The sequence below is a fragment of the Ciona intestinalis genome, chromosome 4, assembly GCF_000224145.3.
Source record: "Ciona intestinalis chromosome 4, KH, whole genome shotgun sequence".
In the NCBI taxonomy this organism is placed as follows: domain Eukaryota; kingdom Metazoa; phylum Chordata; class Ascidiacea; order Phlebobranchia; family Cionidae; genus Ciona; species Ciona intestinalis.
Genome location: NC_020169.2, coordinates 1,468,339 through 1,490,977, shown reverse-complemented (window position 1 = coordinate 1,490,977; position 22,639 = coordinate 1,468,339). Strand labels below are relative to the sequence as shown.

At 37.3% G+C, this 22,639-nt stretch overlaps 4 protein-coding genes across 8 annotated transcripts in view; 2 read left to right on the top strand and 2 right to left on the bottom strand.

The window, feature by feature from the left end:
- The window catches only part of LOC100185180 (pulmonary surfactant-associated protein D-like), an 8,357-nt gene extending 5,633 nt beyond the window's left edge, over positions 1 to 2,724 (bottom strand). The window contains exons 1-3 of the mRNA XM_018811704.2: positions 2,421 to 2,724; positions 2,071 to 2,306; positions 1,911 to 1,960 (exon numbers count right to left, since the gene is read on the bottom strand). Coding sequence (XP_018667249.2) covers positions 1,911 to 1,960; positions 2,071 to 2,306; positions 2,421 to 2,691 — 557 coding nt within the window. The 5' untranslated portion in view covers positions 2,692 to 2,724. The remainder of the gene's footprint in view (positions 1 to 1,910; positions 1,961 to 2,070; positions 2,307 to 2,420) is intronic.
- Positions 2,623 to 6,260, top strand: LOC100179761 (putative elongator complex protein 4). 4 transcript variants are annotated; one of them, XM_026834280.1, is made up of 5 exons: positions 2,623 to 2,722; positions 4,130 to 4,340; positions 4,693 to 5,022; positions 5,313 to 5,656; positions 5,975 to 6,260. In XM_026834280.1, the coding sequence occupies exons 2-5, from the start codon at positions 4,132 to 4,134 to the stop codon at positions 6,187 to 6,189; spliced, it is 1,098 nt and encodes a 365-aa protein (XP_026690081.1). In that variant the 5' UTR covers positions 2,623 to 2,722; positions 4,130 to 4,131; the 3' UTR covers positions 6,190 to 6,260. The 4 variants fall into 4 exon arrangements, with proteins under 4 accessions (XP_026690081.1, XP_026690080.1, XP_002121089.1 ...); XM_026834279.1 differs by having other exon boundaries at positions 2,697 to 2,785; XM_002121053.5 differs by lacking the exon at positions 2,623 to 2,722 and adding an exon at positions 3,614 to 3,724.
- On the bottom strand, positions 6,192 to 9,278 carry LOC100177416 (sperm-associated antigen 8-like). Its single transcript, XM_002121282.4, has 5 exons — positions 9,089 to 9,278; positions 7,909 to 8,132; positions 7,133 to 7,247; positions 6,786 to 6,848; positions 6,192 to 6,388 (listed from the first exon to the last, which is right to left on the bottom strand). Exons 1-5 carry the CDS (start codon positions 9,167 to 9,169, stop codon positions 6,266 to 6,268), a joined length of 606 nt encoding a protein of 201 aa, XP_002121318.1. The 5' UTR covers positions 9,170 to 9,278; the 3' UTR covers positions 6,192 to 6,265.
- A 141-nt stretch (positions 9,279 to 9,419) lies between these two features.
- On the top strand, positions 9,420 to 13,591 carry LOC100182814 (2-aminoethylphosphonate--pyruvate transaminase-like). 2 transcript variants are annotated; one of them, XM_026834275.1, is made up of 9 exons: positions 9,420 to 9,864; positions 10,277 to 10,377; positions 10,612 to 10,735; positions 11,061 to 11,193; positions 11,419 to 11,659; positions 12,147 to 12,297; positions 12,514 to 12,681; positions 13,016 to 13,182; positions 13,406 to 13,591. In XM_026834275.1, exons 2-9 carry the CDS (start codon positions 10,281 to 10,283, stop codon positions 13,537 to 13,539), a joined length of 1,215 nt encoding a protein of 404 aa, XP_026690076.1. In that variant the 5' UTR covers positions 9,420 to 9,864; positions 10,277 to 10,280; the 3' UTR covers positions 13,540 to 13,591. The 2 variants fall into 2 exon arrangements, with proteins under 2 accessions (XP_026690076.1, XP_002121769.1); XM_002121733.2 differs by lacking the exon at positions 9,420 to 9,864 and having other exon boundaries at positions 9,940 to 10,377.
- Positions 13,592 to 22,639: the final 9,048 nt, after the last annotated feature.

Here is a 22,639-nt window from a genome sequence, read left to right as displayed (position 1 = left end):
TGTCATAGGTGTCCCATCTTCCCCCACCCTACTATATTAACAATTACTTGTGTTCTGTCCGGCGCCGTAGTACAGTTTAATTGGTTAGCGCGCCGTTACCTCTAGGCCAGAGGTAACGGGTTCAAGGCTCGTCATTGTTACCACTATGGGCGTGTGTGACCTTGGGCAAGCCACTTAACGGCCATTGCTGCGGTAACTAATTGGTTGTCCAAGTTATCAACTACACATAAAAAAATAAAAATCTACAAAAAATGATCAACCACAGAGTAACATACATGGTAACTCGTAAGCTGGCGCGAGGTGCACACCCGTGTGATAACGACTGTCGTTTTTCGGCAACGTGAGGATAAATTAAGTTACATTCATTTATGCTATCTTAACATACTCACTGTAGTTTTCCACCAATTGACGAATTTGTGTTTTAATTCTGTCCCAATCAACTACTGCTGGTGGACCTACTGGACCAGGATTCCCAACCGTGCCAGGAGGTCCCCTTTTTCCAGGTCGACCAGGGGGTTCTCGTATTTCTGTTAAGTTGTGCGGCGCATTGATATCTCTTGAATGAAAGACTTCGTTGATAGATTTACAAACTAAATATTCAGCTGTTGCAACAACTATTGATGAAGCTACGAGCAGCAAAAACATAAATGTAGAAGTCATCATTTTACCATTGTAAGCCAATTCCTGCAACGGCTGCCTTTTTATACTCGAACATTTGCACTCTATTTCGTCTTATATGGTACCCGGTCAACCAAAAACAAGCAGTTGCAGAGGTATTTTTAGCTTGTTCCTAGTTGTTGTTTATGCGGTTCCACTTTCCTGATAAGTTAATGCGCCTTTTCATTGGTTCACCGAAGTGCGCGAGTGCGATGGGAAAGCAATAATGCTGACGCAAGCAAAGGGAAACACGTTCCCATACTAGAAATATATATAAAGTTCTAGGTTTCATTGGTAGGATTAATGTTTCTCAAATATATTATGTGGAAGAACACATTTTAAATACTGCCGATCGGCTACCTTTCATATACTAGAACATTTGCACTCTCTTTCGTCCTATATATGGTACTGCGTATTTAAAAAAACGAGCAATCGCAGAGGTATTTTACTCGTTTCTAGTTGTTTATGTGGTTCCACTTTCCTTATAAGTTAATGCGCCGTTTTATTGTTCAACGAAGTGCGCGGTCGCGATGGGAAGCCTCGGTGTAACTGACGGAGGAAATGATGCAATACCAATAACCTATACCAAGCTCTTCAATTTGCAAGGGCTGTTTTCTTGCACTGTGTTTTCACCATCAAGTAATCAATCACTTCAGTATTTTATGGTTCAATGCATTTTAAATTACCAACGCTGTGATAATGCTACGTTTACCGTTTAATTACGTTATTTCTTCATTTTTACTAAAAACAAGTGGCACTTGCTTTTATTAGTTTGGTTATTTTTTCCAAATTGTTGTGAGGAAGATCACATTTTAAATATACTGTCGATGCAATACCTAAAATTCGGTTTCATTTGCCTCATACATACATATATACGATGTGTGTAAAATAAAGAATTGATGCATTCTCGTGCTAAATGATTTGTTTCCAGGTTAATTTTTTCACACCCGACATGGTTTACAGAGTTAAGACTTTACCTAGGTTATCTCTAGGTTTTGCAAATTTGTCCAATAGCGGTTACTTTTTTATTGAAGCAGGTCCTTTACTGTTAATTGTTAACACCGTATATTTACAGTAAAGGTTCATCATGAGGTGTAAGTATATTCACCAACTACAGTGGGAACTCACATAGTGGAACTGGTCTATTGTGACTTGGGTATATGTTAAACATTCCAGTACGTGTCCTTATGGGTTTAATGGCAACAGTGGTAGCTAACACGTTGTGGTCAACATTGGAGGAAGGATATCCAAAATACCACTCCACATAACCACTGCTCCCGTTGCGTATTCTCACCATGTTGTTCTGTGAGTAAAATATCGAATAATTCAATACCTACTGAAACTTATCTGGGTACTTCAAAGTCTAAAGTATTAGAAATATTATATTGTTTATTACTAAAACAAAGTAACAACCTCGTATGTAGAAGCCAGCCACACTTGAACGTAATCAAGGTTGACATCCACGTAGGAATTCCAGGCATTTTTTACGTAGTTGTAGACAAGGTCGTACATTTCGTTACTTTCGATGTCAATCAGTTGACCGTTGTAAAAATGGCAAGTATTTTCCGATTCTTGTTTTGTTGTTCCGTAGCCAGCTGTGTAGATCAGCTTTATACATCGACCGTGGTAAATCAATCCTGAGCATCTCGCTGTAAAAATAATTAATAAACCTCGTAGTTCATTGTATTTCTTATTTACTTTCTGCAAATTAATACAATAATTCATACAAACCAAAAAACTATTTATATTCATTAGACACTCACTGTAGTTTTCGACCAATTGACGAATTTTTGTTTCAACTCTGTCCCAGTCGACTGCTGCTGGTGGACCTACTGGTCCAGGATTCCCAACCGTGCCAGTAGGTCCCCTTTTTCCAGGTCGACCAGGCGGTCCTCGTATTCCTGTTGAGTTGTGCGGTGTATTGATATCTCTTGAATAAAATACCTCATTGATAGATTTACAAACTAGATATTCAGCTGTTGCAACAACTATTGATGAAGCTACGAGCAGCATAAATACAACTTTAAAAGTCATCGTTCAAGCTAAGGACTAGTCACTAGAACATGTATTGCCTGAACTGAATCATCTCCTTTATAATGGAAAGAAGCTTTTTTAATTGACTTATACGGTAGTAGAAGATCGGGTCGTAAAATAGGTTGCCATATAAGGACCTTGTGGGCAACCTGTTTACGCTATGCAACTTTCCTTATAAGTTAACATGTTGATTTATATGTCAACCGTTATCGCCTACAGTCGTGCAGTTTATTTAATATAATGACGTAAGAGTTGTGAATCGTGTATGTAGTACGCTGTATAATATAAGTCAAACCTGTATAAGTCAGGAGCGATTGTCGGCCGATATGTCTGCCAACAAAGCATTTACACACAAATGTAAAATCGCCTAGTATCCCGTTCTGTTTGGCGGGAAGTTGGAAATTACATTTAATCGTTTGAACGTAAATATGCGATAAAAACAGAGGAAAATACCCAGGAAGTAATATAATTATGTTTAGCAAACATTGGCTTTTAAAAATAATTATGCCGAATTTGTCAAGTAATTGGTTAATGTTATATCTGCTATATATATATAGTTTGGTTTTATTTAACCTTTTTTCTACAAAGTAATTGTGTATTAAACACGCCTGTGCTACCTGTGTAATATTGAACTGTTTTATTTATTTTTGTTGAAGTTGGTCTTTAATAATTGCAAAACAACTTAACAAACGCTATTTTCAATAATTTCACGGTAAATTTATAAAATAATATTTCTGCAACAAACTATATTCCTTTTTACATTCATATTTACTCGAAAATTATCTCCAAGGTTTAATTTACAGCGAAACAGTTCACGCGAAAATTGTTACTTTTCGCGCCAAAGCCGTTCATCGCTAGCGATCACCGGCAGAGTAGAAACTGTTTCTAATCGATTTTCTGTCCCTCGTATCGCTAGCGATGAAGGAAGTGACGTCAGAAAATCGCAAGACTCTCTCGAATCGCCAGCCATTGGCGCTGGTGTGAACCCTCTTTTCCCAAATATGCTCAGAACTAAAAAAGCTACATCTACGTTGTATGTGAATAAGAAAGAAACTGCTTTTAAATAGGACTATACAGCGACGTATATTGCCATATAGATCCACTTTCATTTAACAATATTTTCGTTGCGCACGTTGCCATTTATAAAGGGTAGGCTCTCTTGCTTTAACAATTTGTAATGTGTCTATGAAATGTAGCTCTAACAGGTGGAATTCCCCCGAGTAGAATAAAAACCAACGAGAAATAATAAAAAATGACGAACGTGTCATACTCATACTGTACTCGTATAATCAATTTTAAAATAAGAGTTTTGTTATTTAGTAGTAACATCATTTTTGCGATACTTTAATAAGTCTTTCGTGTTCAGCAGAGTCCGTATATAAATATGTTTATATACAGACTCTGGTGTTCAGGAAATGATAGTACAATTTTATTTCAGTAATGAAGCGAACAACGTTCACGAAAAAGTCTGGTAAAGGTGCAAGTGGTGTTGTAATCCCAGGTACTCATCCATCTCTACACAATGGTTTGCTCCTTGTTTCAACCGGGATACCTTCATTGGATGTTGTTCTTGGTGGAGGATTGCCAGTTGGAAGCATTATGATGGTTGAAGAAGATCTGTTCGGAAGATTTTCCAAAATTATTCTGAAGTAAGCACTTTTTTACCTGGTCGATTATTGAAAGTTTGAATTTTGTGTGAAAGTTAATATTTTAATGTAACTTTTTTGCAGGGATTTTGTCTTAAAAAGATTATTTCGTGTGGTCATGCCCTCATGAGAATTATTAATTTTTAATGTTACGCTTATTTCATAATGTTTTATTTTGCAGTATTGATAATCACTGATTTATGCACACATTTTCTTGCATATAAATAAAAATGCGTAATTTTTGGAAATTCAAAGGTATAAATTCTCCATGGTAATTTTTTTCCATTACAAATAAATTACCTAGGCCTAATGCTAGTGCAAAATCTATGTTAAATTGAGAGGCAATATTTTTTAGGTATTACCTTGCTGAAGGCGTCATGTGCAATCACTCACTTTTTGTGGCCTCGTTTGAAGACAAAAACGAAGAAATTTTGACACAGTTGCCAAAACCTGTAACCAAAGATATCTTGACTGGTTCTAAAACAGATGACATGAAGATTGCTTTCAGATATCGTGATCTTTCTACTGCTACAAACTCTCTGGATGCTCCACCCAAATATGGTCATTACTATGACATCAGCAGAACTATGGATAAAATAGATTACGAACATTGTGGGATCACAACTTTGAATTTAAACAAACTTATTAGAGAAGATACTGTGGTTCCAGTATCTACCATGCTTAGGTGTGTAGGCTGAAACCCAGACTAAAAAGTTTTATTTTCCTACAAAGGATTTTTCAATATTTCATATAGATTTTAACTCATATTTAATAAGGTTAAATTTATTAATGTTGACTGTTAGTGCACTCTGCATAGGTTTTTCTTGTTATTTTTCTGAAATGGTAAAGTTTTGTCAAAGTTGGTACTTTGACTACTTTCACATATAAATTTGTACTTTCTTTCTATTTCAGAATTACACAATTTAGAAAAAATAAATAAAACTGTAATGTAATATTTCCCATTATTATTTTCAGGTCAACATTAAACAAACTGAATACAATTGCATCCGACATCCAACACACTGCACCAAAGTCTATTGTTGCAAAGACAAAACTAAACATTATCAGAGCAGCGATTCCCGGTCTCGGTTCACCACTGTGGTGTGAAAACACTGAGGATAATGTATCTAGTATTGCAAGGTTCCTGCATGCACTTAGAGCATTAGCTCGTAACTCACTTATGACATGCGTGGTTACTGTCCCAACACACTTGTACACACCACACCAAGTAAATGTCATAAGGCATATGGTTGACTGTTCAATTGAACTGGAGTCGTTTTCTAAAGAAAAGACGAACCCTGTGTTCAGTCAGTTTCATGGTAATTGATTATTGAATGAACTGTTATAACAGTTATTTATATAAATACCCAAATTAAAATAAAGCTTTTAATTGAATGTTTATTTACTCATTATTTATATTTAAGCCCTTTATTTACTCATTATTTAAATTCAATACCTTAACGATTTAAAATATAATATTATGGGTGAAGGTCTTATAAGAGTTTAAAATAGTTTTTACTTCAAATTTTCAATTTTAAATAAATAGTAGCTCAAACGAATGTATGTATTGCTTTACCTATATATCATAAAAAATATCACTTTTTCAAAATGACACATTTAACTCATTCATGTTTTAGGTTTGATTCGTTTGAAGAAGCTTCCATGTTTAAACTCGCTTGTTCCTTTCATTCCTCAATCTCTTGACCTTGGTTTTGAACTCAAGAAAACAAAGTTTCAGATTAAATGTTTACACCTGCCTCCTGACATGTCAGATGGTGCAGCTGAAAGTGATGGTAAAACGCAAAAGTCACCCTGCGATTCAAACACTTTGCACAGAAAATTGGACTTTTAATCTGCTACAGACATTTGTATTGACGCAAAAATACAGTGACATTACGAAAAAAATAAAAACCGCAGTGTTAAGTGCTTCACATGTTAGGGTATTGTTCTTCATCATGTGGTTTCGTCTGGTCAAGATATTCTGATATAGGCTTGCTAAATGCCGTGTTCTTTTTGAAAGGTGTATCTCTTGTCTTTACTTGTGAAACACCCTACAAAATTAAGAAATATTTAAAATAGGTATATTTGGCAATTCCCATGGATAGTCAATATCACGCACGTTTAATGGATATTTGAACTTAAACCAGCAAATCATTAGTGGAATTTTGGAAATCATAAATATTAGGCGAGTACTTCATTGCAAAATAGATCAATTTGAAAAAGCAACTATATAAATTCTGAACTAATAATACACAATTTTGTTTTTTCTGTGCAATATTTTTGAATTTGTACGCAGCTGAAAGCTCATATAAATCAAAATATCTGGAAAAATGATTGTATTAGCTAGACAGCACCAATTAATTAATTTTTTTTTTTCAGTAAGCCAATAAACCATGAAGCAATAAGGCAAAGTAAGTTTTTAATGAAATAGCAAGGCAATAGACTTACATGTATTTTGTTTGTGTGCGTTGACCAGTAAGTTACGCACTGATCAGTGTTCACATTGTGGTCCTGTAGAATTAACCCAATATTAGACTATTAGTTGGAATGAGAACCATTTAAGCTTTTTTACCATAGGGTTAAAATGGGTTTAATGAAACTGCAAGTTAATTTAGATAACAAAAAAATAAATTTATTGTAATCTGGGATTCGGTATTGGAACACTATTAGGTAAACTTTATCTCTATTTTTGTCGTTGTGTACTATTAACATGCATTTTTAATTGAATAAGGATCTGGATGGCAAATCTGTGTTATATTTTTTACAAAACTTTTTTTAAATAAAAATAGATTTACCTTTGTTGGGGGAGGTACTGTAGATTTGAAATCAGGTTTGTCGAAATCTTGTTGTTTTATTGTAACATACTCCATAGGTGGTGGGGGTGGGTTGAATTCTCTGTGTGTTTCCTCTCTAGTCAAATACAAAACATGTTTTTAACTCATTATTTTGGCAGGCCTGGACATCTTTCTTAAGTGAATGTAACTTATTTTACCCCATGTGTCTGTATATATCTTACTTTATTCTTGTGTAGCCTGAAGACGACAGTTGTTACAACAGAGGTGTTGTTTCATACACCTCGTATCAGCTTATGAGCTACCATGTATGTTATTTTGTGGGTGATTATTTTTGGGGGGATCAACGAGAAGCCTTGAACCCATTACCTCTGGGTTAGAGACAAGAACCAGACTAATGTGGCGGAGCAATGACAGTTCATTTAAAACGGGTGTTTTGTTTTATACACCTAGAGCCTGCTTGCGAGCTACCGTGTATGTAACATTCTGGTTGAAGTGGGTTTTTTAATCAACTTTATTTAGACAATTAAATTTAATTCACCCGGTTAAAAACATTGAACCCAGTGACTTTGAACCCAGTGACCGCAGTTTATCTTTGCACTATAAGTACTACTATGTTAATGTGCTTGTATTTAAAACCATTAGCATGTAATATTCACACATTAAATTTCACACGTAATTACTTCTAAGCACACACCAGGTGTATGAAAAAAGACACACACAGTATAGCAGCGAATATTAACCTGCCATTTAAGAATAAAACTTTACATTCATCTTACCCAACTTTATTGTAGAGCATTCTTTCTATCATCTCTTCCTTCTTTCCACGAGTTCGAACTTCAGGAAACTTTGGTTTTTGATAAGATTCTCTCACAGTGGTGAGCTTTTCAGCGTTTGCATCAAGACTAAGTGTGAGTAAACCTTTGTGGCCGTGCCTATGAAGTTGTGCACTGCTCGTGCATTCAGAGTTCACATCTGTTGGCTCAAGAGAAGCAGTTGCTCTCTGAATGAATGGCATTTATTTATCTTTGTGTGGCAGGGCAATAATGGTCATTATAACATAGGTGGCCTCTATTTCATACACTTAGTTTTCACCGTAAGTTACCATAAGTGTATCTTTGTCAAGACAGGAGTAATTTTTAATAGCATTTTAAATCTAAGCATGAAAACTTTAATTTAGACAGTTTATTGCCGACAACTTAGTTTAAGCAATAAGCCACAAAGCATTTTAGAATGTAGGGGATGCAGGAATAAATTAGATTCTTTTAAAACAAATTCGATCCCAATGTTTACAATTACAAAGATCCGGCACTCCAGGTCTTGTGTCTATGGTTAAGTGAACTGACTATTACATGGAGCTGGAGGGTAATGCTGCCGCTGGTGACCAGTGAAAATTTTGGTCTCAACATGTTCCTTACGTCTCCCTGATACTTGCTGTATAACTTTTTAAAAAACTTGGGAATTCGTATTGAATAATTACTTTAAAAACGCACGAAAACATGCTGAGTCACTGGAACTTGCGCGACTTTGATTTATACTTTACAGATTACTTAAAACGTAATAATCAAACCTTTGTTTAAATCATAATGTGTAAAAAAATACGGTGACACAGCACGATTTCGCGCACTTTCAAAGTTAGTTTTCGATAAGATCGCCTATTATTCGCCCAAGAACTTTTTAAATTATATCAGAGAGACATAACGAACATTTTGAAACCAAAATTTTTACTGGTCACCAGCGGCACACCCAAACAAGTAGTCAAATCAAGCATTGAACTGGTTATGGTTTGGATTAACAGTATGATTCTTTGTTCTTAAAAAAATGACCTAGCCTAACTATGCATGTTATCCACGTTTTTGGCACAGTAATTAACAAAGACATTAGTAGAAATAACATATCTTAAGTATATTACATATACATTTAGTCATTTACAGTCCCTAATTAAAACGAAATTCTTACCTCTTCCACCCAGTTTTCCAACAAACATTTTCCACCCGAATTGTTGAATCGAATTTCATTCCTACCTTCAAACAAACTCATTTTATTTTATTTTAGTGGACTTTACAGTGGCAACAAACTTCGATTTCGCTTTTCTATCGTCATGGTAACCCCGATGATTAAATATCTAAATAGGTGGCGCCACTGCCCGTTTTAGTTGGCAAATATTAGGGGGTGACCTGTCGTTAATATCATTGTGTCGACTAAATAATAAATTTGACGAAAAACTGTTGTTCCTGTATGAATTAATGAACAGAAATAATTTAACAATAATATCTTTAATATGTGGCCAATCCATGTGTGGCGATTGAGCGTGTTTCGAGCGCAGATATATATTATAGTTTTCCAAATTAACTTAATGCATAAATATCGAATATTAAACAGTCGTGTTGCGTAACTATTCCATCTGGCGTAACTGTGTTTATGATTGAGCGACACATCTTTCGTTTTTCCATCAAGGCAGGAAACTATCTGCCCAGTTCGGCGAACAGACGCCACTTTTCAGTGTGAAACGTTCTTTCCTGTTACTGCTTTCGCACATGTGTTTCATGCTATAAAAGCCCTCCTATTTTCTGTGTTGGGTTGGGCAGTAGGAGCTCTCTTACACTCTTGCTGTCCTCACGTTTCTCTCTAGCCTTATGCCACTCGTTTGTCCGCTAATTGTCGACCTAGCGTTATGGAGCCGTTTAGTTGAGATGGGTGCAAGCGTGAACGGATCCACTGCAACCCCGGCCACGGTGCGTTGAGATGGGCGCGACTGTTAAACCCTACATTACCGCACCCCCTACACATGCATAGACATACAATTAATCAATATGATTTCATTAGCGGTAAACGCGATGTTTACATTTCATGATGCAAGTGCACCGGTCGCTTCGCGACTTATTGCTCTTTGCACATTATGTGACGTAAACCGATGAAGCTCACGTCAAACCACACTAATACCGGAACACACCGCAGCACGTATGTCAATGATTAGCTAGGTTGGTCGCTTAAGTAAGCATTGACTTCTAAAACAGTTTACACCGTGCTAGAAATAGGAGTGTTCTGCGGTGTCGAGACGTACGCACATAGCAGTAATTCCAATCAGTACAGTGGCTATTTGCTTTAAATAATAACGTGTTTTTTTTTATAAACGCACATTTTTAGAGTGATGGCTGTATTACAAGCAGCTTATCGCAGTTTAAGAAGAAATTTCTGTTCAACAAAAACAGTCACTTCATTTATCAATGGGAACAGATTATTTTCAGGTATATGTAACGGTAATGGAAACTATATTCGCAGCCATGCATAACAGGCTACGTGTAAGGCCTCTTCCATTCCTAATGAACGTTGTGCCTACAGTTATATAGTTATGAATGCTTCAATATAAATTACGGCATAATAATGGCTACAATACTGTTTCCGTGGTCACTGCATTACAGGTTAGCTTATCGTTTAGCAAACCAGTTTAATACATATAATTCAATGTGTCTTTATTGCAGACAATGCTACAGTAACCCAGGATAAGCTGTTCACTCCTGGCCCACTCAACGTCAGCATGCGCGTAAAGAAAGCTATGCTGCGTGATGTAGGAACCAGGCACAGCGAATTTGTTAATATTGTAAGGTATATACCATCGTGCATAATTATATAGTGTATAAAATAATACCTTAGTTTTTTTTTTATATAATTTTGTTTTGGCAGAAACAAATTCCACCATTAAAGTTATAATATGTTGGGGTAAAACGGTGTACGTTTATATCGTCACATTTGGTAGGGACCAGTGATAAGTTTCCTTTTGGACTTATAGGTATACTATTGGTATCCAATATATTACCCCACAAAATGGGTTAGGGAAACACTTATTGAATACCATAAGTGTACCAGCAATGCAATTGCAATCATTATTTAAGTCAAATGGTATTCTGGTAAACATCATATTTGTTTATAGATCTATTCGGCAGTCGTTATTGGAGGTTGCTGGTGCAAATGCAGATGAATTCACGACAGTACCCGTTCAAGGTAGCGGAACATATGCCGTCGAGGCAACGGTAGCTACAGCATTTTCAAATATCCCGGGAAAGGTAGAATGTTTGATGTTGTCTATATTGTAACGGAGTGGGGTGAGATGGTCCATGTTTGCTTTATCGTCCGATTTTGATAGTAAACAAAGAATATACTTACATAATCATATATATAAACCTTATACCCTTATACTTTTCTAAAATAAGAGCGTTGTTTTTTGTTAATTTTTTTTTGTTAAAAACAAAAAATAAAATATGAGATATTATAATAGATTTGTCATCCAGGTGCTTATTCTTGAGAACGGTTCTTATGGCAAGCGCATCGCGAGCATTTGCTCAAAATGGGGAGTTGAGACTGAGATAATTACATTCCCGGAAACGGAAATGGTGGATCCGTCTGTGGTGGATAGTGTTTTATCTCTTCGTGAAAACGTTATAGGAGTTGCAATGGTTCACTGTGAAACGTCAACTGGGGTGATTAATCCGATAGGAGAAGTCGGCGAAGTTGTGAAAAGAAGATTACCAGGTAGCCTATGTATCATAATCATATATTATATTGGGGAACAATAAACAAACAAGCGTTATAGTCTTAAACTATATATTTGTGATTTGTATTTTCCTGTTTTTTGCAAATTCACAGTATTTGTTTTAATTTATAAAATAGCCTGTAGTACTTGTTTTGTGCTTCCATTTTTCTCTACATGCCAAATGCATTATGATTTATGTTTATGTATATAAGGGTGGGGTAATACGGGACACCTCTAGCACATAATATTCAAATATCCTGATCCTGTTTTACACAATTAACAATGGTATATATATGTGAGTCGTATGGATATGGTTTTATAACTCTTTGAATGTTCTCTGTTTACTATACCAAAATGGGACGAGAAAATAGAATGAAAGGGCTTTTTGATTTTAAAGGCTTGATTTTAAAGCCAAGCAGTGTCAATGCTTCATATTATAAATGTTTAAAATTAGCATACCGAATATAATTTTGTTTTTAAATTTAGATTCAACCTTTTTCGTTGATGCTATGAGCAGTTTCGGGGCTATTCCTTTGTTAATGACAAACATAGACTTTATGGTAAGCAGCGCAAATAAATGTCTTCAAGGAGTACCTGGGTTTTCCTACGTAATCGCAAAGAAATCAAAACTAAACAAGTAAGTAGTATAGATAGAGATTGCTCTAAAAAACTATCACTTTCATAATGTGGATATACGTAATTGAGTCTATATAGTGTATTGGTAAAACCCTATCATCACATATGATTGTGAAGAAATTAAAAAAAAAATGTATAAATGTATGTCCTTCTATCTTTATACTCCTTAATTTTGAATCCAGTTTTTAAAAGCAACCTGTAAACCATTCAAATTTAGACTAAATGGAAACTGTCGATCCCTTGTTCTCGATCTTGCTGCACAAGTCGATGTACTGGATAATACCGGCCAATTCCGGTTCACTCCACCAACTCATGCGATGCTTGCGTTCAAGGAGGCACTGACTGAGTTTCATGAAGAAGGTGGCGTTCTTGGTCGATCGAAACGGTATTATGTTTCTGCTTGTGATTCTATAGTATAATTTGCACATCATTATTGCGAACTGATGATATTCAAACTCTTTAACTAGCGGACCACGGCCAGTATATTTTGTTGGAGGTTGAAAAAGAAATTAGTGACTATATGGCCCATAACCTCGCAACCTTGCAACTATATAAAACGTCTTTTTAAAGTCTTGTCCGAAAGTTCAAGTCGGGCTTTCGTATTATATAATGGTTGGTCCACATATGTTCATTTAACATCCTCACAGGTGTACTACTATACTAAAACTATTTTTAAAACCACTAGAAATTCGGTTCGCCATCTCAAATGCGTTCTACAGGTACTCGGAGAATGCATCCATTATCAGATGTGGTATGGAAAGCATGGGCTTTAAAACTCTCTTAGACCACGACTTACATCCGCAAAGTTATATTATAACATCGTTTTACTATCCAGCCACCTCAAAGTTTGTGTTTGAAAATTTCTATGAAAAGCTTAGCCGTACAGGTGGGATTTGCAATAAATCCTCATATTTAAGACCCCACCAGTTAAGAAGCAGTTTGCACCTAAATCCCGTATTTTCGGATCATGTTTTAAACAACTAATAAAGTTTTAAAGTCGTGGGTGACAGTTATAATTCGGAAAATATTTTTGTTTGGTACCAAATGGGACACAAAATAAGAATTAAAGCATGTCTCATCTCACCCAACCCCACTACATATTGTTACAGGTCATGTGATATACCCTGGACAAGTATCAACGGCAAAGTGTTTTCGCATTGGTACGATTGGCCATTTGTATCCAGACGACATGCAGTCGCTGATTGATGCTATTCGGAATGTTTGTCATGATATAGAAGTTTGAAACGAATAAAAAAATAAAAATTAGTGATTTAATACAGCACATCCGTATGTAATACTGTTACTGTTCTGCACGACACTAATTGCCAGATTCAAAAGCTGTAGTGTCTGTCGGTAAAGGCCTCCTATAGCTGCAAATTATCCGCTAGGTTTCTGATGAGCTGAATAGTGTAATGTTGTCTATACATCGGATGGGCTCGCCTTGGTCAATCGAAAGATAAGTATGACCAGGGTACGACAAACCGCATGGATTAGAAATAAAAGGCAATGTGTTTAGCGCGGTTACCTTGTAACTGGCGGATAGAAAGTTTGAAACTAACTTTGATTTCATTGGTTAAAGAGGGTGGTGGCTTCAAGGGCAAGGAACCACATGTAATCGGTCACAAGTTGGTGGTCCGGAGGCGTACATAAAAAGACTTATATTTGAACAGTTTTCATGCATGGTAGCTCGACAGGCGCAGTCTTGAACTCGTTTGATATGAAACCCACAGTTTGGTAGCTCGTTGTGTATGAAATATAAACTCATCGCATCCGCCTATGGTGTTTAAAATCAAAGTGATTGGTTTTAATCTCTTTGGTAAAATGATATTTGTGTTATACCAGTCACGCCAAGCCATAATGTTACCGATATGTCAATTAAACCCCATTACTTTTGTCAGCTGTATAAGAACGGACGACGATGGAGCACAAATACAAAAAATATTCGTTTACTTTAATTCGATATACAAAAATGTGATTAAGTGTTTTTGTTTTTGCAATGCTTTAAAATTAAAAAAAAAACTCTTTAAAAAAACTTTTTTATTATAGTATTTCTATGGCCTTAGTAAAAACAAATTGCGCATTTTGCAATTCAGTGATAAAGTTCATTCATTGCACAAACAGAACGTAGTAGGGTTGTTTACTTGTCAAAGCTAATAAAAATGCAGCGTACGTCCATTGCTGCAACTATTGCCATTGCAATAGCTCAATCATACTTTAAAAATTAGACTACTGACCCACTAAACTAGCAACGTCAAAACTAAGGTATTTCAGTAACAGTAAGTGCTGTTCTTTTTAGTTCAAAGCAACTTTTTTTGCGTTTAAACTTTTTCTACTTTGAATTTTAGATAACAGCTTTTATAAATAGAAAGCTCATAAAGTTAATAAGGTGTAGCCTTAACAATTCTTTATTTGTATAAAAAGTGTTTATACTAGATAGCGGATACATATATAAAAGGGTCATTGTCAATATTTTAAATATTTAAGTTACAAATGTTATTTACCTATAGTTAATAAGTATCATAACTGTACACTTGCTTTTGGTAAACCAACACTATCTATAATATGTGACATATTTTATCTTGCAGGAGACTATTGTTTCTGTATTAATACTAAAAATTTTCTTTAAAAACATAAAAATTGGGCTTTAATGACATATATATACATTTTTCACTATCAGGGACTTTTCGCTATTTAGTCAATCCAAAGATATTCTGATTTTTAAGTGTAAAATTGACAGGTTTAGAATGTGTGTCAATTTTAAACAAATTACATATGGTATAGCAGCACTGTTAAAGAATTGAAATTATTTTCATTTCACAATGTTGCTTTAGCTACAATTTTTGACATAGTGTATACGTATTACAATACCATTAGTTCATCAGACATTAAATAAACATTTTCCAGTGTGTAATGTAAGTCATGTTAAGGCTTGTGGATCTGACTATTGAAAACACTTCGGAACGAATATAGATGGGTGTAATAGTATAAAATTATCTACTGTATAAGTATATGCACTCCAACACAGTATCAGCCTTATATTATCAGACATAGTGCCTCCCTTTATGTGCATCAATAGTGATAAGAAGGTCAATGCTAACACCCTGTACATGACTCATTCTATCATCAATGCTCTTGGTTGTAAAGCTTTTATGTCTTTTATTTGAAATCACATTTTCATTTATGTCTGAAAGGTTTATTATGCGGTATTACTTGTCTCGGCACAAAACCTTTTTTAATGATTTATCAAGTCGGTGGCATTGAAAACAGTCAGTTAAATATTTACTCAGTAACCTTGATAATACTCGGCAAGTATGAGGTAGTGTAACAAGCATTGTGCGCTGTCAAATAAACTCAGATACAGGATCTGGTACAACCTTCCTTAATTACATACTTTTGCACCATTTGTGCCACATATACATGTTATACTATCTCCACAAAACTTATATATACATATACTTATTGCCTAACTAATGTATGTATCATTTCGTTTACATAAATTTTGCTTACAAATGTTTGGTTCAGTTTCAATATAACAAGTGGAACAGCTTTGATGGTTTTTGTTTTTAAAAACGGCTAGTTCCTTTTATTCATTAAAACTTGTAGTTTTTAACTTGCTAGGCTGGATACTTACATTCTGTTGTTTTGTTTTATAAGTATATACTTTAAAATGGATTATGTTAACCAAGTTAAGTATTATATATGTAACAGCTCATATAATACTAGAGTGTAGAGTTTGGTTTTACTAAAATTGTATAATTTCTCATTCTCATAGATTACTGAAAGAAAGAATGTATACATATAACATATATATACTTGGTTAAATATGTGATAGTATTTGCCATTAAACCTGTATTGTTAAATTATTATTTAAATTTAACCTATAAATACCACATGTCTATTCACTTGTACACAATGCTGTTTTATGTCTATCCATATCATGTTAAGGAGTGTCAAATGTTTTGACGTCATTCCTAATCCTGTCACGTATAAATAGTCCACTGTTGTTTTGGCGAAAATAATCCGCTCCGCTCACCCGTTTTATTATGCGATCGCGGTAAACATAACCATGTACAGGACGCTGTGTAATTTTGCCATGACCGCCGCAACACGGTTTACAGAGACCATAATTTGAGCGACCGGTCACTGCCGTATTTATTGATCAACTCGTACAGGAGATAGCTGTTCCTTGTTTGTCCCGAGTCGCCATAGACGTAGACGAGTCACGTGATGGAGCAGGACGAAGTAAACAGAGCGCACTTGACGAACGGCTAACGTCATGAATATTTATGATTCGTCTGTCGGTGATCCGCACGCCGAGCTCTTCGATCTCTTTTCGATTTTCCGCCGAACCAAACGTTTAGTGCAAAGCAAAACAGTATTCGTATATAAAAACAGTATTCGAGAACAAAAGTTCATCTTTTATATTCGTTCTAAGCTCAGTCAGAAACCGAAAGCGGGTAAGTCGAAATTGCGCTGTTCAGCATGAATAAAGATAAAGCGAGTTGGTTTCAAAGTGTTCCAACTTTGGTCGTCGATCCGCATGAATTCACATGTGATGTCAGAGGCGAGTTATGCCGCGTGTGTGCTGGTTCGGCAAGTCGCCATTTTTAACTTCCGTGAGTGTCGTGGCGTGCTTTTCAGTGGCCGTGGTGAACGGTCCGTAATATCAGGACCCATTTTTCAGACAGATACGGAAGAATGAACGCAGGCATTCAACTGCCTGCATTGGCCAGATGGTTTCTTTGTTTCTGTGTTCGCATCGAACCAGCAGTAAGGTGCGAATGGAACGTTAAAATTACAAGTTGACACGCGCTCATTTTCGCATATATGATAAATATTTAATAATTTTTTCTTCGCTTTCTGCAGCGCCTGGTCAACCAGAGCTCGTTCTGCTTCAAACCAACACAAATACCACCCGGTTTGATGCGGCTGTTTTAAGTACAGTATATAGCGAGAGTACCCTGTGTTCCTTGGCACCGACGCTAGCGGTTGCCACCTGCCAAGATTTTTCTTATCACATCTAACCTAGAGAGGTCCACTTCCCGCCGAAATTTCTCTTTAGTAGAAAACCCGCCTTTTAAAAGAGCGATTTGTTGTTGACTAGATTTCTCGATAAATCTTTCGTATGGTAGTTCCAACATACCGTTGCATATTATGAGCGAAATGTTTCGTCCGTTGGTTTTTAAGTCATTTAAACATTTCGTTTTACAGCTCTCATGTCACATCGATCTTTCTAGGAACAAAGGCACGGGTGGAATTAAAACCGCAAGTGGCGTGTTCGTTTGAATCAGCAACGGAATAAGCGGCATCCCGCCTTTTCACGAGTCGCACTATTAACTAAGCGAACGTCAAGTGCGCTGTTTCTCTCGCGGGATTGAACCGCTTTCTGCTTCGCCAGGCGAAAAACTCGCGCTCGAGTCGTTTTTCCACCTCTCGTCGTCTGTTTACTCCACCCAGCGCAGTCGTTCGCCTTCCAGGTTCATTTTAGCGCAGATCATCCGCCTCAGTTAGTTCATTACGTAGTCTGTTAGAAGTGTTTGCCTTAGTCCTACACGGCAGCCCACGAACTGAAGCCGACAGAAATCTATTTGTTCTCCCATAGTTAAAAAAAGCTCATCTCGGTTCGCAATTCCGTTATCTAACTCTAGATTTCGTGCATTGTATGCTTAGCCTACATTATACGAGTTGGGAAATACTTACGCTCAGTTTCCCGCCACGTACAGTGCCTTAGAGACCAGGCAAGGACGGTCGAATCTCGAGTTTAATCAATAGCATACTCAGGCATAGCTAGTCCTATAAAAACAGTCTCGGGCGGAATGTATTTGTTTAGCGCTACCCTCCGAACCGTTAAGCCACTGCCTTCTCGTTTGCGCTACCGACAGCGAGTTCATAACTTAAACATTTTATTGGCCCAACACAATAGTGCAAAATTTCATTAAGACCCATCGATCAAAAATCTATTTATCGTTGAGTGATCGTGTCCAGTGACAGATTGTCCATTCTAGTAAAGAGGTTGTATGTATGCGAGGTACGACAACACATTCCCATTATTTTCAATAAGCGAACGTTAAACCACCCATACCGGTAAGCCAATACTTCTTAATGCAAAATTCGTGTCGTGAGTGCAAATAGCCTATGGCTACATGCGGTCTGTCCTGTTCTGTCTGCGCAAATAATTTCTATGTGGATGTTGCGTACTGGCCAAATCGCCCCGTGAAAAATCGCAAATTATGATAACCTGAAATTCTTACCTAAGTAGTAAGTAATATATTATCCGTTCAGATCCAATATTACTTTCTTACTTCTAAGTTGGTTTTTCGCATGTAATGTCGATGTCACTTCGTTCAATTTAGGTGTAAGGTATGTGAATATAACAGCGTTAAAGTGTAATACAAGTCGAATGCTTTGATTCTTGTCATATAATATATTATTTAATGTTTAGTTTACACTGTCATTCATGTCGGTAGGAGTTCTCACTCGTCAACTAAAACCAGCAGTCTATGGTCGGTACGTACCATGCACACTACATATATAGTGTCACATAATGCTTTTGAATCACCGAATACCGTAATTTCGCAGCAGTTTAACTCACCCTTATACAGTTCCAAACGTCTTTGTACACGATCCGAAATACGATCTAAACGTGCGATGGTGGTAGGTGGTGACGTCACCTCTGGATCACAGTTTACTTACTTGTTAAAACGTTTAAGGCGTGAGGTGGCGTTGCTATGCTCTCCCGGGAGTTATGAAGATCATCAAACTTCTAGGTGATGCTTTCCCACGGTCGAATGGAAAAATAGTTCCAAGGCCGGAATAGACCGGTTCGATCGGCCCCAATAAGTGTTTGTGGTGACGTTAAATTCGATTTGATTTCACTTCAAGCACAAGTGGACGCGAACGTCGTTTCCAGCGGATCGTTTTAAGGAAGTGGTGCAAAAATTCCCAGCCAGATATCGTGATCGATTAATTGCCTTCGAGATTTAGTTGCCAAGTGTTTGGATAATGCATGCCATCACCCAGTGTGTGATTTGATATACCAATACCATAATCACTAAACCGTATTTAACAGAGCTGAAAGATCCTTCGGGGGTCGTCTGTACTGTAAATTTATGTCCTTGATATAGGCCACACAATTTTAGCTACATCGCAAATGTATATAAACGTGACGTGCGTGGTTTCAAGATCGGCTAATTCCGATAATCGATGTAGCTCAAAATAGAGATCGTTTATTCGCAAGACTTTTATCTCCGAATGTGACTTTCTCACCACGGACCTTGTTATTTCGGACACTGGCTGCTTGTTATAAGTTGCAGCAAACGAGGATAATGTAAGGGTGTTTTCTTCTAACCCGATTGGGTTGGACATCCAAGCCGGACAGTTTTAAAACTCCTGAATTATGCATTAAGACTGTGGAGGCGGCAAAGCACTTTCCACCCCCACGCCTTTGCTTGATTTCATATGAACATTTCAGTTCAGCTGCAATTTGCGGTCCACCAATTCAATATGAGCCTCCTCGGTGCGCCGATCCGAATACTGAATCATGATTAAATCTTTCGCTTTTCTATTTTTGGGCGCGCATTCGGCTTCAAGGAAATGGTATTGTTGATTCACATTCCTATTGCTTTTTGAAATACCGTGTATTCCACCGAATATAAATAGCTCGTTTGTATTTCCGCTCTTTCCAGAAACGTTGCCAGCCGATGTTTATTCGTGACATTGAAAGAATTAGAAAAAATCGCCATTTTAATGTTTCTCCGAAGTCAGTTGTTACAGACGGTTTGTCTTGTTTGTATCATCGAGAGATGCACTTCTATTATCCTTCGCCCGAGGGTGTTCTCGCTGTGACCGCCTCACCGTGTTTACCTCGCAATATAGTCCTGAGAAATCGACTGGTCCCGGTAGCTTACGCTTATTAGCGGTTTCTGTGCCAGACATTCTCCAGGAATCACCAGCTGACAGCGTGTTTATTAACAGACGCGGCGCTCAATTCCAGTTCAACGCCCGATAAGTGATTCTTTAGCTAAACTGTTCGCTTTCGATTTAAAAAGCGGCAAAGATCCCCAATTATAGTTCATGTGTTGCCTGCGCTCACTAACCGCACTTGGCCTTTTTGCTATCTTCGCAAATGACTAGACTGAATCCATCATTCTGTCGCACCTTCGCCCTGGTTAAACCGTTTAATCATCACTAACGGACGCAACCGTACAATCAATAAACAAAGCCGGTAGTCAAACCAGGTTTCCGTGTGGGTCCACCAGTCTACCGAACAAACAACATTTCCGCCCCCCGAAACCGATACCTCACACATGGTTCAATTTTAAGTTCGAGTTCGTTGCTTAATTTGTGGGTGATTTTAAGATTAATACGGATTCATCTTGCGAATGAGGTGTATAGTTAAAAGCTTGATACGTAGTGTCTCATTTGCACCTGTCCAATTAAGCAACCGTGCACTTGAACGCGCTGAGCAGTGACCAGCAAAACAAGCACCTTTACTTGGGTTTCAAACCTGACCACAGAGGTGCAGTGGTCCGTAGCCTCGCACCTTACTGCGGCATCGTTTATCCGCGCTTAGGCACAGCGGGCCGTTCTTGTTTTGCCGTTTTTACATCAAGGGCCTCGCTGTTATGGGAAGCCAACTGTTTACCGCCAAGTTTCAGGTATATTCTTTCTCGTCTGCCCGTCGTCACGCTTATGGTTTTCTGCTTCCCTCTGTGACGTGTGCCTGCAGTCTCCAATCCGATTGATAATAGAGTGAGCTAGGTAAAGGAAGTCGTGTGCGGAAGCATAGGTATTTTGAAGGTCAAATTTTAATAAATTTTGGTGGAGTTTATTACCAGAATGAATGTGATCTCGTAGGTTTTAAAAAATATCTAGCGTTTTTTTAAAGTAACTGTGTAAATTGGTTGTATTGTTTAAACCGGGTATTCACCAATAGCCAGTTTTAAATACTCTTATTTTAAATAAATATCAATTTCTGCCTTACTAAGACCGCAAACCGGACCACATGCTACCACTTTAAAACATTGGTCGTTAGTATCGATTTAATTAAAACCGACAAGGGATTCGAAAGAACTGCCTGTCGTATTTTCCGTATAGCCATGTTGGCATGTCAGTATTCAAGTATTAAATACTTCTACTTGAAATAGCGGAGTTTATTACCAGATGACAGGCTGTTATTTTAAGACGCTGGTAATTAATTTTATTATTAAGGTAATAAATGTTTCAAAATATGCGTGGTTTTTGTTTTCTGATCTTCAACGCTGTTAGACCAAAACGAGGTGCTTGGAAATTTGTTATCACGTTCGATATGTTTGTTTCTGTTAAGTTTACGCGCCCTTTCAACCATAAGTTCGCACAGTAACGCTGTTGTTTTTCACCTTTAACAGTAGAAAGTTCGTTTTGTGGGCTCGTCTGAAAGACCGTGCGGTTGGCAGGCCATGGAGATTGCGCGCTTGGCCGGATTAATGATATAGGCTAGGGTGGGCGTGTTACAACTAATTCACGCAGCGGATCGGTACTTTTATGGCCCTACGAAAACGTTTTAGCTCGTCGGGACATTCAATGCACGCGAACTTAACCGTGCAGTTATAAACCGCATTTACTTTTCGTGCGCGGTCGCCCGGGTTTAATAACAACTCCGCGTTAAGTTTGTTTATCAGAAACCCGACTACGGTGGCATTTACCAGACCACTAGACCCCCTTCCACTGAGTAGCTCTCGGGTCTAAAACGCCGCCGTTTTATTGATCGATGACCGACGGACATGTTCTCGCTTGTAGTCTCAGCACCCCCGCGGTGACGTGTTTGTGATGTTTTCATTTCGCCAAATCTGCCGATGGATTTATTGTCTCTCTGAGTCTACTTGCACTCCCAACATAATATTAAGCACATTGAAAAATGTACAACATGAGTGCGTATGTCATCGAACGCTGATATGTTAATGCATTCTGAACTTATTAAAAACCACTACTGTTGCGTGTTTGTACAATACGTTGCTCTTAACACGTTGTACTCCTCCTTATACAAAGTCAGAGAATGTGTGTCGCTTATTTACTACCAACTATTCCCAACAGTACGCAATTCATAGAACGACGGTCAGCAACGTAGCAATGCTTGTCAATTTGCTGACGTCAGCCGTGTGCGTCAAATGTGCCCAGAAGTGTCTACTGTTTAATGGGATTTGAATTAGCGCAATGCTCTTTGCTTTCTCCCAAACTCAATGCAATAGTGGGATTTGCCTGTCTGTTATTTAATCCCTTTGTTAACATTAATGTGCCAAGCTGAGTTTAGTGGAACGTGATATTGGCAGAGTTCAGTGTCAGACAGAAGTGGTTAAGTTCACTTA

Coding starts and splice junctions, on each gene's coding strand:
- LOC100179761 (XM_026834280.1), top strand. CDS start 4,132: ATGAAGCGAACAACGTTCACGAAAAAGTCTGGTAAAGGTGCAAGTGGT. Junction 4,341..4,692: donor TTTTCCAAAATTATTCTGAA/GTAAGCACTTTT, acceptor AATATTTTTTAG/GTATTACCTTGCTGAAGGCG. Junction 5,023..5,312: donor CCAGTATCTACCATGCTTAG/GTGTGTAGGCTG, acceptor TATTATTTTCAG/GTCAACATTAAACAAACTGA.
- LOC100177416 (XM_002121282.4), bottom strand. CDS start 9,169: ATGAGTTTGTTTGAAGGTAGGAATGAAATTCGATTCAACAATTCGGGT. Junction 8,133..9,088: donor TGGAAAACTGGGTGGAAGAG/GTAAGAATTTCG, acceptor CCATTCATTCAG/AGAGCAACTGCTTCTCTTGA. Junction 6,849..7,132: donor CAGTACCTCCCCCAACAAAG/GTAAATCTATTT, acceptor TTAATTCTACAG/GACCACAATGTGAACACTGA.
- LOC100182814 (XM_026834275.1), top strand. CDS start 10,281: ATGGCTGTATTACAAGCAGCTTATCGCAGTTTAAGAAGAAATTTCTGT. Junction 10,378..10,611: donor TGGGAACAGATTATTTTCAG/GTATATGTAACG, acceptor TCTTTATTGCAG/ACAATGCTACAGTAACCCAG. Junction 13,183..13,405: donor TGAAAAGCTTAGCCGTACAG/GTGGGATTTGCA, acceptor ATATTGTTACAG/GTCATGTGATATACCCTGGA.